Genomic DNA, 16,706 nt, shown 5'->3' with positions numbered 1-16,706 from the left:
CGTCTTCCCTTGCTGCTTTGTGATTTAAATAGCTGGGATAGATTTGGGTTTTCAGGTGAACAGTTTTGAACTGACAGGCACATGTAGTTAAGATTTCTGTCCTCCACACGCCACGCCCAGACTCCCCACCCTTCACCTCTTTCTTTTAATTGCAAGTACCAGCCACTCTCAGTGTTGAGTGCCTGACCGACTCATGTTTATGACAAGTTTATACGTTTTCTTTGATAGGATGGACGGGCAGCATCATCAATTCTGGTTGGTGCTATGTTCATTTTCTGTAATCTCTACTCTACTCCTGGCCCAGCTGTTCGACTACTCTACGCAAAGCGACCAGGAATCGGACTTTCGCCATCCCACAGGAGGTAAAGTCAGCTAGGTGCAGGGTTGGCGCAGACAGGGTCTAATTTGTATCATGTTCCCAAAAAAGGGGAAAAACCTTTTTATATAATCGATGTATTGTCTTCTCTCTTTGGGCACAGTTTCTTCTTTCTCTTATTTAAACTGCATCTCCTTACTTCCTCTTGGGTTAAAACTGCGTCTGATGATAAATTCTGATATTTTTTCTAAAGCTAGCCCTTAACTGATAAATTTAATCTGCTAGATCAAATATTGAGCTAGTGTAAAATGCCCATAAGCTTTTTCATTTAATAAATACCCCTTTGTCAGCTCTTCAGGGGGAAGTACAGCAGTGTCACTAGATAAAAGCTTTCCTAAATTACGGCAGCATTCTCTTTTGCCAGTTAATGTTTAAAGAATTAACAATTTTTATTGTAGGTTAATAATTTATGAGAGCAAACGTTCTAGCAAACCGACTGCTTATTTCTTCTGCTGTGGTCGCACCAACAGAATGTCTGTCTTGTGTTTTAGGTACCTGGGCTACATGTGTGACCTCCTAGCAGACAAACCCTACCGCCCTCACTTCAAGCCTCTCACTATTAAGTTGATCACTGTCAGTCCAGTTCCTTTTTTCAACAAGCAGAGAAATGGATGTCGCCCTTACTGTGATGTACTGATTGGAGAAACCAAAATATATACAACTTGTGCAGATTTTGAACGAATGAAGTAAGTCATGATACTTTTCTTCATTTCTTCTTGTGAACTGCTCCATTCCTGTGTAAGTTGGATCCTATTCTTCCTTTGAGGACTACATTATGAAATGCCTGATTTTTAAAAAAATGTTCAATATAGGTGGTAATCATAGAAAAGCACAATTAAATCAAGGGATGCCGTAGCCCCCCTTCAAATGGTGATACAAACTAAGGGACTAACATGAGCTATAATAAGGGTTCAGACAGTGGTGTAGGGCAGAAGACCTGGACACTTAAGAAGGAGATGACCTTGATAAGAATTGGTGACGATAATGGAAGAATCAGGAACGAATGAGGTTTCTAGGTGAGCAACTAGGTAGATGGTCATATAATTAAAAAGTTATAGACTCTGTAATAAAGAGCAAGTACCAGTGGGAGGTGGTGGGAGATATGGAAGAAGGGACTAGATGATAACAGACAATGAAATTGATTGGAAATAGATTGCATTTCAAAATTGGTATATGAGATACTCACAGAGCATCTCACTGCTGTTTCTGTATTGATCTCAGTTAGACTTCTTTGTTCTCTCTCTGTTTTTATCATAAATTTACAGTTAGGGCAAGGTAAATACATCAGGGCTACATGTATTTGGGGAAAACGTTTTCTGCTAATGGGCAATTGATTTATCTAGAAACCAGGATGGGTTCGAGAGAGAGGACCTGGCATAAGACCAGTGGCATCCTGTGGCAGAACCAGTTTGCATCCAGTTGGCACTTGCTGTGCTCCTGACTTTGCTTAAGATAAGAAATGGTTCCTGGGTTCAGGGCCAACAGGTGCCTTGGCCAGAGCCACAGAAGACTGCCTGTATACCTGTGTTATTGTGCCAGACTAGACTCTCTCTCAGTGTATGCTTTTGTCTCTGTTTAAAGAGAGTACCGTGTCCAAGATGGAAAGATCTTCATTCCCTTGAGCATCACTGTGCAAGGAGATGTGGTTGTTTCCATGTATCACTTGAGGTCAACCATTGGAAGCCGGTTACAGGCTAAGGTATGGTTTCAGAAAGAATTATGATATAAGCTCAGCTGATCCTTTAATAGGAGTGTACATCACTTTGGGCTTGAGTGACTTCTGGTTTTAGAATCAGAAAAAACATTTAAAGAGTACCTTTGGAAACAACCTAAATGTCCATCAACAGATGAATGGATAAAGAAAATGTGGTAGAGGGACTTCCCTGGTGGCACAGTGGTTAAGACTCCCCATGCCAATGCAGGGGACACGGGCTCGATCCCTGGTGTGGGAAGATCCCACATGCTGCGGAGCAACTAAGCCTGTGCACCACAACTACTGAGCCTGCACTTTAGGGCCCACATGCCGCAACTACTGAGCCCGCATGCCATAGCTACTGAAGCCCGCGCGCCTAGAGCCCGTGCTCCGCAACAAGAGAAGCCACCGCAAATGAGAAGCCCACGCACCACAACGAAGAGTAGCCCCCACTCTTGCCACAACTAGAGAAAGCCCACGCACAGCAACGAAGACCCAATTCAGAGAGAAAAAAGAAAAAGAAAAAGAAAGTGTGGTGTATATATGTATATATAAATATATATATAAAAATTCGATTTTTTATATATATATATATATATATATATATATATATAAAATGGAATACTACTCAGCCATAAAAAAGAATGAAATAATGCCATTTGCAGCAACATGGATGAACTTAGAGATGATCATACTAAATGAAGTAAGCCAGGAAGAGAAAGACAAATACCATATGATATTACTTTTATATGGAATCTAAAATATGACACAAATGAACTTATCTAAGAGACAGAAATAGACTCACAGACATAGCAAACAGACTTGTGGTTGCCAAGGGGGAGGGAGGTGGGGGAGGGATGGATTGGGAGTTTGGGATTAGCAGAAGCAAACTATTCTATTATAGAATGGATAAACAACAAAGTCCTACTGTATAGCACAGGGAACTATGTTCAGTATCCTGTGATAAACCATAATGGAAAAGAATATAAAAAAGAATGTATAAATATGTATAACTGAATCACTTTGCTGTGCAGCAGAAACTGACACAACATTGTAAAGCAACTATACTTCAATAAAAAAAAGAAAACTGCAGGACTTCCCTGGTGGCGCAGTGGTTGAGAGTCCGCCTGCCGATGCAGGGGACACGGGTTCGTGCCCCGGTCTGGGAAGATCCCACATGCCGCGGAGCGGCTGGGCCCGTGAGCCATGGCCGCTGAGCCTGCGCGTCTGGAGCCTGTGCTCCGCAACGGGAGAGGCCACAACAGTGAGAGGCCCATGTACCGCAAAAAAAAAAAAAAAAAAAAAAAAAAAAAGATTACTTAACGCCCATTGCCTTCATTTTACAGGGGAAGAAACTAAGCCTCAGAGGTTTTGACTTGCCCAGATGGTTTTGCCAGAAGATGGAAGCCCAAGGACTAAAGAGCAAACCTTGCTCTTTAGAAACTTGTGCCTTTTTTATAGTGCCCTATTTGGATCGGGGTGAGAGGAGATATTTCTATTGAGGATGTGGGATTAAGTAATCATACTTTTCCAATTTTTAAATTGAGATAGAATTTACATAACATAAAATTCACCCTTTTGAAGTGTACAGTTATTTTTAGTATTTTCAAAGAGTTGTGCAGCACCGCTAATTACCAAACATTTTCAACACCCACGAAAGAAACTCTACACCTCTTAGCAGCCACTGTCCATTCCTCCTCCTCCATTCCCTAGGCAACCAGGAATCTACTTTCTGTTTCTATGGATTTGCCTACGTTGGACATTTCATGTAAATGGAATCATACAATGTGCGGTCTTTTGTGACTGGCTTCTTTCACTTAGCCTAATGTTTTCAAGGTTCATCCATGTTGTAGCATATATCAGCACTTCTTTATATACCCAGATAATATTCCATTGTACGGTTATATAGCTTTTATTAATCTCTTCATCATTTGATGAACATTTACGATATTGCCACCGTTTGGATATCACAAATAACGCTACAGGTAATTGCATTTAAAAAAATTTTATTGAAGTACAGTTGACTTAAAATGTTACATTAGTTTCAAGTATACAACATAGTGATTCATTATTTTTATAGATTACACACCATACAGTTATTATAAAATATTGACTATATTCCCTGTACTATACATTACATCCTTGTGACTTATTTATTTATTTATTTTTTATTGGAGTATAATTGCTTTACAGTGTTGTGTTAGTTTCTGCCGTACAATGAAGTGAATCAGCTATATGTATACATATATCCCCTCCCTCTTGGACCTCCCTCCCACCCCCCACCATCCCACCCATCTAGGTTGTCACAGAGCACCGAGCTGATCTCCCTGTGCTATACAGCAGGTTCCCACTAGCTGGCTATTTTACACATGTAGTGGTTTGTTAAACCCAGTCTCTCAATTCATCTCACCCTCCTCTTCCCCCGCCCATGTCCACATGTCCGTTCTCTACATCTACGTCTCTATTCCTGCCCTACAAATAGGTTCAAAAACAGAAATATAGATCAGTGGTACAGGATAGAAAGCCCAGGGATAAACCCATGGACATATAGTCACCTAATTTATGACAAAGGAGGCCGGAATATACAATGGAGAAAAGACAACCTCTTCAATAAGTGGTGCTGGGAAAACTGGACAGCTACATATAAAAGAATCAAATTAGAACACTCCCTAACAGCATACACAAAAATAAACTCCAAATGGATTAAAGACCTAAATGTAAGACTGGACGCTATAAAACTCTTAGAGGAAACTGTAGGAAAAACGCTCTTTGTCGTAAACCACAGCAAGATCTTTTTTGACCCGCATCCTAGGGTAATGAAAATAAAACCAAAAATAAACAAATGGGACCTAATGAAATTTAAAAGCTTTTGCACAGCAAAGGAAACCATAAACAAGATGAAAAGACAACCTCAGAGTGGGAGAAAATATTTGCAAATGAAGCAATGGACAAAGGATAAATCTCCAAAATATACAAACAGCTCATGGAGCTTAATATCAAAAAAACAGACAACCCAGTTAAAAATGGGCGGGTGACTTATTTATTTTATAACTGGTAATTTGTGCCTCTTAATCCCCTTCACCTATTTCACCCTTCTCCCCTGTGACAACCACTAGTTCGTTCCATGTGTCTGTGAGTCTGTTTCTGTTTTGTTATGTTTGTTCATTTGTTTTGTTTTCAGAGTCCACATATAAGTAAAGCATACAGTATTTACCTCTGTCTGACTTACTTCACTAGGTATAACACCCTCCAGGTCTATGCATTGTGTTGCAAGTGGCAAGATTTCGTTCTTTTTTATGGCTGAGTAATAACCATATATTACATCTTCTTTACCCATTCATCTGTCAGTGGGCCCTTAGGTTGCTTCCATATCTTGGCTGTTGTGAATAATGCTGCTATGAACTCAATGTTAAAAAACAAACAAAAAAACACGATTTAAAAATGGGCAGAAGACCTAAATAGGCCTTTTTTCCCAAAGAAGACATACAGATGGGCAACAGACACATGCAAAGATGCTCAACATCACTAATCATCAGGGAAATGCAAATCAAAACCACAGTGAGTTATCACCTCACACCCATCAGAATGGCTATTATCAAAAAGACAAGAAATAACAAGTGTTACTATGGCAAAGGTGTGGAGAAAAGGGTACCCTAGTACACTGTTGGGGGGGATGTAAATTGCTACACCAACATGGAAAACAGTATGGAGTCCCCCCGCCCCCTTGCCCAAATTAAAAGTAGAACTACCACATGATCCTGCAATTTCACTCCTGGGTATCTATCTGAAGAAAATGAAAACACTAATTCAAAAAGGTATATGCACCCTAATGTTCATAGCAAGTAATTGTATTTTAATTCATTAAATATTTGCTAAGTACATACTGTGTGCCAGTCATTGCCTAGGGGTTTAGGATTGACAAGAGTAAAACTGTATCTCTGCCTTTAAGGAGCTCAGGTGAAATTCACACATGTACAAATATCCACTACCATTGTAGAGGTAGGATGAAATGTCATAATGGGAACAGTTTGTTTTATCCAGTGGTGGTTCAGAAAGGCTACAGAGGATGTGACCTTTCAAGGTGGTCCTTGAAGGATGAGTTCATGCGGTTGGAGCAGGGGCATCCTGGACAGAGGGAATGGGATGAGTCAAAGTTTGCAAGGTGTAAGAACATAGGGCATTAGCAGATAAAGGAATGGCTTGCCAAGGCAGAGTTCGTGGAGAGGAGAGGCTAGAAATGAACCTGGGTCAGCTCCAAATGAGGAGGTTGTTTAATATTCATAGAAAACAAAGACGCTATAGAAACAGTTGATGGTGTATGACTCCCCCAAACATAATCTTTTGATCTGATTCCCTTTTCAGTGGTTGATTGTAATGTGCTTCTCTTGTATTTTTAGGTGACCAACACTCAGATATTCCAGCTTCAGTTTCATACTGGATTCATTCCACTGGACACAACAGTTTTAAAGTTCACCAAGTGAGTGCTACTTGGGCCAAAATCCCTTTTCAATCCAAGCAGCTGTGAAATGCTAGGAGTCAAGTGCTAAAGGCTCATCAGTGCCATGCTGTAGCTTCCCCCCAAATCCTGTGCTTCAGGGCTGTAGCGTGTGGCTTAGCGACATACAGAGGCTGGTTGCATTTTATAACTTTCAGCTGGGTGTGATTTGTCCTAAACACAAGTGGATCAGACTTCAAATTGAAAGGTCTAAAATACCATCTGAGGGAACAAGAGTGAACAAAGAGGGAACAAAGTTTCAATACCGTGATCCTTTGCGTCTGTGTATCCCTTTGTGTTTTGCAACACGGAAGGCAGTGGAATCAGCAGTGTGATATGAGCAATGACCAGTCAGAATGGGTGCCAGGCCACAGCACTGAAGCAGGGTCCTGGGGGACCCCCTGCACCAAATATTATAGCACCCTTAGTTGCTATTGTTAAAGTGTGGCCTAGAGAACTCAAGGGAGTGGCTGAAGGTGGGGTGATAGGTGGGAGTTGCTGGGGTCAGCTTAGGAGTAGACATTCAAGAGCTCAAGGTGGTAGCTCTGGGCTTATTTCACTATTTTAACAACTGATTTGGTCCTGCCAGTGCTTACTGTCTGGATATATCCACCCTGCTATCTAGAATGCTTTCACATGCAGTAGTATTTAAATTCTATGGGTAGGCATTATTTTCCTCTTTTCTCTAGATAAGGAAACTGAGACTCAGAAAAGTAAAGTCTCTCATCTGGTTAATGGTTGATTTTTCCCTAGAAATGCGTCTCAGAGTGAAACTAAGAATCAATCTACAATGGTTTCTGTGCCGAACATCATACTGGTTTCATTGTTTTTCACTGATCTTATTCTTTGAAATCCCTATTTAGGCCTGAGTTGGATGCATGTGATGTACCAGAAAAATATCCTCAGCTATTTCAGGTGACTCTGGATGTGGAACTACAGCCCCATGACAAAGTGATAGACTTAACCCCCCCATGGGAACATTACTGCACAAAAGATGTCAACCCCAGCATCCTCTTCTCTTCTCACCAGGAGCATCAAGATACTCTGGTCTTAGGAGGTATGAGTCACCTGGTGGTTTTGTTTTCAGGACGAAGCCTCTGTGTGATTTCTCACATTGACTTATTTCCTGTGCTTCCTTGATGTCTTTTGTCTTATAGGACAGGCTCCAATAGACATCCCTCCAGACAACCCCAGACATTTTGGGCAAGGCGGCTTCTTTTCCACTCTCTGTTGGCAAGGTACTTCTAAGCATTTCTTCCAAGTTGCATGGTTAGGTGGTTAAGTTATGTGGTTCTTGTATATATAAAGAGGATGCGTCCTCGAAGCAGCCTAAAGTAAAGCAGCATTTGGAAGTCATCCATCTAGGGTCGTCTTTGTTTCACAGTCTTCCTGCTCATTCCTTTTCCAGATCAGGAGCTTCCCTGCTTTGAACTCCATGGATGTCTTAGATTGATGCCAAAGGCCATTTTAAGCTGAACTTTATCTTTTCTATCTATGCAGTGTTTTGGATCACATCTTTCCTGGATTTATGAATAATCATGATATTTTCTAGGATCTCCCTTTACACTGCTGACACACAAAGAAATTATCAAAGGACTCTATCTCCTGCCCTTAAAAATATAAAACCTGGCACACTACTCCACCCACCCCGCCCAGGGCTCTAACCACTAGCAGGGCAGAGGTGAGCTTCCCCTGGGACAGGGAAGGCAAAACTTTGCCTACATATCTCCGCTACTTGCTTTAACAACCTTGGCAGAAATTGGGCTCGATCACAGTATCCTTTTTTGCCAAACCTGGAGATGTGTTTAGAATCCTTCCCGATGTGACACTTCAGACTGCTACCGTTAGTAGACTAGCATTGGCATTCTGATCGATACCCATTCGCCATCCTTGTTTTAGAGTTTGCTGAGGTTAACTGCAAAGTTCGATGTAGAATTCCATGGTAAGGACTTTCTTAAGAAAAGGGTAGGAAACTGGCTTTGGTGATAGTGTACTTAAAATCCTCCTGATTGACCTTCCTTTGCCATGTAAACATAAGACAGGATTCCCATTGCCTACACAGAGTTTTCCATGTTCGATAAAAAAATTGTTCACAGCATTCCTTTGAATCGAAGTCTTGCTTTCAGAATTTTCTACTGAGAAATGGGACCAGTAACATTTTAAAAATTGGAATACCCAGTGAAATCTAGATAGCAGGTAGATTTCCCAACCCCCTCTTAGTTTCACCTATATCTTTCTTCCTCACATAAAGGCTTTTAAGAAAACTTTACTTTTACTCTCCACTGCTATTTTAGTAAGTAATTTAGAAATCATTCTTATCAGGCTATAAAATAGGTTAAGCACATATGCACAATCTTTTATCTGAACCCAGCAGAGCCAGATGGGTTTAGGAATGCAGAATTTTTTGCAAGTTAGAAAGATGATGCGGTACATAAACTGCATATTACTTAGAACCCCCAGTGGCATCTCAGACAGTGTGTTATCAAACATGTGAAAATGTCTGTAGTGAAACATAACTCATAACCCTGAGTGAAATCAATGAAGACTGTAAATAACTTTCATGTCAGTCCCAGTCAGATTTTTCCACCAGTTTAGGGAAACCTTTCCTTTTTCATAGCTTTTTGCATTTCAGAATTGGGGATGAGGGATGTGGATCTGTACTTGATTTGGAACGTGGGTCCATCTGACAGTAAGTAACAGAGTTAGAAAGAGGGATCTGTTTCAAGGAGGGCCTGGAAAGTCACTCACCAGCCTCTCCATTCCTTCCCCAGAAGAGGCCCCATTTTATGCAGAAAGGATCTCCTCCTAGGTTGGTGTAAGGACCATCCTAAGCAGAGCCGTTCCCTCTATTCACTTATCAGGTGTGGGCTTCACTTCTGCTCCAGACTGTGGGAGAAAGACCTTGCTTTTGGCTGCAGGCCACGTGGAGAAGAAAAAGTGAGAGGAGGCAGCAGAGGACTAGGATATAATGTTTTTTTCAAAGCCCCGAGCATAGTGCTGGGAAAAAGAAGAAGATGATGATGATAGTAGTAATTTTAAAAAATAATAAAAACCACTTAAGTACTACTTCCTATTGATCTGAGCACTTTCCATATATCATCTCATGTAATTTTCACAATAGTCAATGTGAGCTAGGTTCTATTTATTACTCCCATTTTGCTGAGGAGAAAACCAAGGCACAGAGAAGTAAAGTCACTTTCTCAGTGTCACAGAGCCAGTAAGTAGCAGAGATGAGATTCAAACTCAGGCTGATTCTAGAGTTCTTGCTCTTCACTCCTATGCTATACTGCCTCTCAGATACTCAACAAGTAGTCATTGAATGTAATGTGAAATACATCCAGGTTTTCCATTGGTAAGGGTCTAAAAGCATTGTGTGTTTTTCAGGCTTCTCTTCCTCTCTTTCTGAAGTTATGTACATAGACTCTAATAAAAAGCAATAATGCCGTGGCTGGTAACTAACTGTTTCCTGGCATAATGGCCTTCCTTAGATCAGAAATCGGAGAAATCATTCTGTGAGGAGGACCACGCTGCCCTAGTGAATCAGGAAAGTGAGCAGTCGGATGATGAACTTCTGACCCTTTCCAGCCCACATGGCAATGCCAATGGCGACAAACCTCATGGAGCCAGGAAGCCCAGCAAAAAGCAGCAGGAGCCAGCTGCCCCTCCACCCACTGAGGACGTGGACCTTCTGGGTCTAGAAGGGTCTGCAGTGAGTAAGAACTTCTCTTCACCGGCGGCTCCTCCCACCAATTCCGAACTTCTGAGTGACCTGTTTGGGGGTGGAGGTGCAGCCGGCCCTGCCCGGGCTGGACAGTCAGGGGTGGACGACGTGTTTCATCCGAGTGGACCTACATCTACCCAGTCAACACCGCGCCGGTCCACCGCCTCCACCTCTGCGTCTCCAACACTGAGAGTAGGAGAAGGTAATTGTTTTTCATGTTGCGCTGTACCTCTCAGTGTTGAATTATAACTTTTGGGCCAAGCAGGTGGAATCGAACTTTCCTATAATCTAGACTTCTCTGATCTCCCTAGTAGTCCCCAAAAGGTCTGTATCTTCATCTCAGTGGGGACCACAAGAGGAAATAGAAATAGTGTCCATTTTGGTAGGACAGTCTAAGAATGAATATTTGAACTTGTCACCCTTACTTTAACTTTTTTTTCAGGGCTTTTTTCCCTGAGCTGCTTTAGTTATTTCTGCTCGGAGATGTAAATTGATGAATTGTTGTTAATAATAACAGGTACTATTTGTGGGCTACTTACTATTTGCCAAACATGGAGTTTGACACTAACCATAAATTCAATCTTTATAAAAACACAGTAAATAGGTGCTATTATCTCCATTTTATAGTTGAGGAAATAGAGGCTTAGGGTCAAATTAGTAGCATACTTTTATACAGCTAGTCCTAGGGTCCAAAACCAGGCCGTTTGACTCCAGAGCTTTCCCTCAGTTTTCCTGTAATGCCTTCCTGGAATTGTAGTTTTCTGAATACACTTTGGCTGTGCAGAGAAGTACTTGCTTACTTCAAGATATATTTAAGGGACTGCTGCCAGCAGCACAGCTGGCAGAGCAGAGCAGTTGGTGCCAGATACAGAGTTGGAGCCCCATGAGGCTCAGTCAGCTTCACTCTGCTCATTGCCACAGACTCAACCCTTTCTGTGACTGGTCATCCACCGTTCTTTAACATTTGCAAGACAGTAGAGTTGGGTAAGCAGAGGTCCATTATAGCTTCTAAAGAACTAGCCGCCCTTGTTATCATCCCCCATTAACCAAGATGACATCACATTAGGAAGAGTAGAGAGGAGTGTCTCCACTCTCCAGGCATGTGCTAACCTGTAGGAACTTTCTTTCCCAGGATCATCCTTCACTTCTCAGAAGGCTTTGGGCTGGTCTTGATTTATGGTGGTTCAACTGGAGCCATTCTTTACATGAGTGAGTTTCAGAATCATGGACTGTAGATGCTGAGGCTCACGTTCCTACATTAGTTATTGATGGAGCCACAATGTGAAGCCAGGTGCCCTGAATCCCAGGCCATTTCCTCTACCCTTCAGCAGATCTTACTCACCACAGTGAACAAAAGCTCTGTCAGGAAAAGAAGTCCCTGGGATCCAAGATAGCATAGTACTCAATGGTCATGTTTTTAAGACCGTGTACCTTATGTGACTTTCACTGATTTAATTCATCATAGTCCCAGGCAGGTAATTATGTTCCAGAGTCAGATCTAGAGGGGACCTTTCAGACATTAGGTAAATCTGTGCCTCAGGTTATAGACAATGAAATTGAGGCCAGCTGTATTAATTGACTTGTCAAAGGATACACAGCTGATTAGTGCCAATCCAGATCTGGAACTCAGGTATTCTGTCCTCCAAGAGGAAGTAGAAAGAACACTGAGTCCAGAGTTAAAGGCTTGGATTTGAATGTCAGGACTGACACTTACCTATTTGTGTAGGCTTATTAGAAAACCTTAATCTTCTTAGCTGTAAAATGGGGAAATACTTACCTATCAGCACTGTTGTAAAGACTAAATTTTAGCTCTTGTCTTGTGTTGGGAAGTTCACTTTTAGTTATTAGAGAATGTTGCTAATTTAACGTAAGTTGATACTAAAAGTATACCAAGTAATAGTGAAAAGATTTTAGCATCCTCTACTGGTTGACTTCAAACTTAGGTGTAGAAGAATTAACCCAATGTCCTCTTACAGTTACTCTATAAATCTCAGTATTCTCATTTTATAGAAGGGATAAAGTTTTGTAAGTCTTAAATGAGGTAAGGGATATACATCATGTAACAGAGTGCCTGACATATCATTGATTCATTGCTGCTACACAAGGCTCATCTGCTGCCCAGCAGATATTAGGAGAGCATTATGCCAATGAAGTCATAGCTGAACACGTATTAAATCATATATCCTACCTGGGTTTTGAGAGTGGAATTTATTCCTTAGCTTGTTTGATTCTAGTTGTCTGTTCCTAGAATAGGTCACTCTCACTCCAGGAAGAGCCCATTAGCTTGATACTTACAAATTAGGAAGTGACATCTTACTACAGGGAGCTAAAGGGAATTTTGTCCCTTGACCAATAATGAGAAATTAAAGCCCAATTATATACGTGCCTCTCTGCGTGGTTTTCATCACATTCACTTCACACCTGTGAGGAATGTGAGATGCCTTTGGGAAATTCCTGGAATTTGGAGTCAGAAAACTTGAACATGAGTCCAGCCTTATCATTTGCTTGACATTGGGCAAGAAACTTGGCTCTCTGAACCTCAGTTTTGTTGTCTGTTGAATGAAGATAATATCGCTTCTATCTGACAGGGAGAGATTAAGGATCAACTGAGGTATTCTTTATGTAGGACAACGGTAAACCCTGAAGAAATGATACAGTATTAATATTATTGCATTTTTGCTAGAAACCTCAGCTGCCACTTTGTTCTAGTATCCTTGGTTCATTCACAAACTTTTTCTCATTTCACTACATCTGCATCTAGTTTCTGGCAATGTTTTCTCATTTCACTACATCTGCATCTAGTTGTTGACAGGCAATGTTTCAGAAATATTTTAGCTTCACAGGACAAGGTATGATAAGAGTTCAGTTTTTGTCATGCTCAGTTTCTTCCCTTTTTAACTTTCAGTGAGCCAGAGACCACTAAGAGCACAAACAAAACTAAACAAAACCTGGTCAATGAGGTTTTCTATTGTTCACCTTAATAGCAGGGCCCCCCGCCTGGTTTTGGTCCACGAATTCACTGAATATGAGCACAGTGCATTCATTGGGTATCTCCTATAGTCCAGGCATTGTTTCACCACTCATCTATTAGTCTGTAAGATTGGCTGACTTATTTTATGTTATTAAGACGCCCGAAGGCCCAAGGGGCCCTTGCTTGTAGTGTTTATGGTTCATCCAACAGGTAAATCCAGAGTTCTCCTTTGTCCACAAAGAAGGGATTATTCATGTGTGGTCAGGAATCCTTGGGATCCATTGTTAACCCTGGAGGAAGCTATAAGGATAGGATGGGTCTGTAGAACAGACTGTGAGGCAGGCATCATCCTGATTTTTCAAGTATTTGGCCTACGGCCTTGTAAGAGTGACAGCTCTTCAGTAGTTGTTGAATGTGTGAACTCATAGGACAGAGAAATATCTTTCTCCTCTTGTTTTCTAGGTGCCACCTTTGACCCATTTGGAGCACCTGCTAAACCATCAGGTCAGGATTTGCTGGGTTCTTTTCTGAATACAGCCAGTGCTTCCAGTGACCCCTTTCTTCAGCCTACGAGAAGCCCTTCACCTACAGTGCATGGTAAGGAAGTATTTTATATTGTGTTCAGTGGAGCATGGTTTTCCACCGATAGCAGGAGGTGCTCAGATATAAAAGCACCCTGTAGGTGGGGTTTTTCTGGTTTTTGTTTTTTTGGAAAGCTACATAATGCATCTCTCTTTTGAAAATTAACAGTTCACATTAACATATTAAAAGCTCTGAGATATTTTACAGTAAAGAAGTCTACTTAACTTTGTTTTACTCAGCTTTCCTAAAATTTAATTTGGAATTTTTTTTTTTTTACATTAGAGCTACATGCACAGAATTATAGGACATCATTAATTGTAGCACATATCTTTGTTTTATGTACTATTAAGAAAGAAATAAAACACTGCCACTTTTAGTTGATTGGAAGGTGCATACTAGTTGAAGTCTTTGAAATGTGAAAAAATGAGTCCCAGGTTAATAAAAGGTGATATGATGAGCATTTCACAAAATTAGTATTCCACAGAACAGTTTAGAATACAGTATCCTGGTATATTAGACTAGCTCTAATATGAAGCCACTAACCACACGTGGCTTTTGAGCACTGGAGATGTGGCCAGTCTGATTTGAAATGCACTCTAAGTGTAAAGTGCATACCAGATTTCAAAACTCAGTACAAAAAAAAGTAGAATATCTTACTAATATTTTTATATTGGTCACTTGATATAATTTTTTGAATATATTGGGTTAAATAAAATATTTTGTTAAAATTAATTTTACTAGTGTCTTTTTAACTTTCTTAATGTCACTACTAGAAAAGTTTTAAATTATGCATGGCCCACATTATATTTCTGTGTTAGAGAATTAGGTTGTGTAGAAAGAATCGTAAACACATCTATTTGCAAGAGTGAAAAGGTATCACTTAGGTAACACTGATTAAAACCAAAGCTCTTCAGTGAAGGACAGATGACTTTGAGCTGGAAAACTGAAGCTCATTCCTGATGTTGAAGGATATTGAACATCATTGGCCTCAACCTAGAGGACGATGTATTTGTTGTTGAAGACACCCTGAGTCCCCTTGGAGAATGTGGTCCAGTCATCAGCTTGACTTCATGGAAGCCATGCAAATGCAAAAGGAAGATGAGTTGTGCAACACTGGTCAAACTGTAACGACCGAAAAGGAGAAAGCAGTCCAAGAACAACCTTTATGGGTGATTTCCTGTTGGTCTTAAATCTCAAACTATTTGAAGCGGGTCCACAGGACAACATACAAGAAATTCACCTCTGACCTTTGAGTAGTGCCCACTTAAAAGAATCTCCTGATTGGAAGTTGGCTACCCTGAGAGGCAAGACGCAGGCAGATAGGTTAAAGCTGTTGTTTTTGTTCACTTACTTGAAGTGTAGTTTACGTCATTGCTCAAAATCTCCATGCCTCAATCAGCATGGAAGCCAAAGTCCTTGAAATGGCCTGTGTAGGCCCTTTGTGCTCTAGCACCCAGGGCTGTGACCTCCTTCCCCACTCTGTCCCTCTTGCTCACTCCATTCCAGCCACACTGGCCTCTCTGTTGTTGCACTGGGTGTCCCCTCTTCCCAAGACATCGGCATAGCTAATTCCTTCACCTCTTTGGTCTTTACTCAGCTGTCAGCTTCCCGATGGGGTTTACTCTGACTGCCCCATTTCACATTAAAACCCAGCCTCCTGCCTCTCTGCATTTTCCTTTCCGTTGTACTTGCCAACTTTAATATGCTCAATAATTTACTTATGTGTTGTTTATTTTTGTTGTCTTTCTCTCCCCACTAGAACATGAGCTCACAAAGGCAGGGATTTTTGTTCGTTTTGTTTATGAATGTTTCTGTAGTGCCTAGAAGAGTTATTGGCACACGGTAGGTTTTATCTATCTGTCTTTCCATATAATATATAAATATAAAATGAATTGTAACTTTTTCCTATCTAAGTCTCTTCGATGCATAATGATAATGTTAGTAAGGTTATATATTTTCCTGACTTTAATACTTTGAATTTACTGTTTTCATATGAGTACTACCTTTTATGTCCCATGGGTATAGATGTTCATACTTTGGCATGGCAGTAGTGGACTCAGTTCTGTCTTGTGAGCATGTTGGAAGACGTTTATAGCTCAGTTTCAGACAGTTAGCACTCCTTCGTTTTGTGGCTACACTTCTTATTTTGATCTGTGCCGTGCTGGTGAGTGAAAGAATTTTCCACTATCCTTGATGAGAAGGGAATTACTCCACTGTTAGTGGGTCAGTTGCATCCTCTTCATATACAGGTGAGACTCAGGTGTCATATTGGGAGGTCAGATTGCCCACCTTGGATTTCTACAAGGCACCATCAATCTCTTCTGAGAATCAAGAAATATTGCCTTTGAGTTTTACAAATATTTATTGAATATCTACTCTGAAGAGAATAATCATTTGGGGCACAATTTGAGAAGAAAAACTAAACAAGTAACCATAATAAAAGGCAAAATAGAAGTTTAAAATATTGGGTAATTACTGGTTCATTTGTTTATTCCTTTCTCTCCAGCAGATTTTAAGTTTCTTAAGGAGAGGTACTGTGTCCTTAAGCTCCCTGTTCTCTAGTGTGGTGCCTTATGTGTGGTAGGTGGTAAGGATTTGAGGGTTTGATTAGTAATAAGGTTGAAGTACTAATTCCTAGTTCTGCATCCTAGTTAGATGTAAGACTAAGGTCAGAGTTTACAGGAAATCAAAGAGCAAGTGTTAGTAAAATTGTCTAATTTCTACCTCAGTTTTCATGGATTACTATGGAACAAGGGAAGGGGAGAGCTAAAAGGGAAGAACTGTTATTTTTGATAATGGCATGTTCTGTTTAACTCAATGATGGGAAGGTACACAATGTCTTGGTTCGTACTAAGCAAACAAAACAGG

The 16,706-nt window shown here is 40.7% G+C and overlaps 1 protein-coding gene across 2 annotated transcripts in view; it reads left to right on the top strand.

The window, feature by feature from the left end:
* The window catches only part of DNAJC6 (DnaJ heat shock protein family (Hsp40) member C6), a gene marked incomplete at its 3' end in the record, with an annotated part of 152,503 nt that overhangs the window by 120,855 nt on the left and 14,942 nt on the right, over window positions 1-16,706 (top strand). For both annotated transcript variants that reach the window (XM_082833866.1, XM_082833867.1), the window contains exons 6-13: window positions 229-362; window positions 868-1,062; window positions 1,958-2,075; window positions 6,467-6,546; window positions 7,428-7,621; window positions 7,722-7,802; window positions 10,053-10,487; window positions 13,719-13,853. In XM_082833866.1, the coding sequence (XP_082689992.1) occupies window positions 229-362; window positions 868-1,062; window positions 1,958-2,075; window positions 6,467-6,546; window positions 7,428-7,621; window positions 7,722-7,802; window positions 10,053-10,487; window positions 13,719-13,853 (1,372 nt within the window). The remainder of the gene's footprint in view (window positions 1-228; window positions 363-867; window positions 1,063-1,957; window positions 2,076-6,466; window positions 6,547-7,427; window positions 7,622-7,721; window positions 7,803-10,052; window positions 10,488-13,718; window positions 13,854-16,706) is intronic.

Source organism: Leucopleurus acutus, assembly GCF_964270905.1.
Source record: "Leucopleurus acutus genome assembly, chromosome: 2".
NCBI lineage: Eukaryota > Metazoa > Chordata > Mammalia > Artiodactyla > Delphinidae > Leucopleurus > Leucopleurus acutus.
The sequence above is the reverse complement of the archived record's forward strand: the minus strand, read 5'-3'. Positions and strand labels throughout refer to the sequence as shown.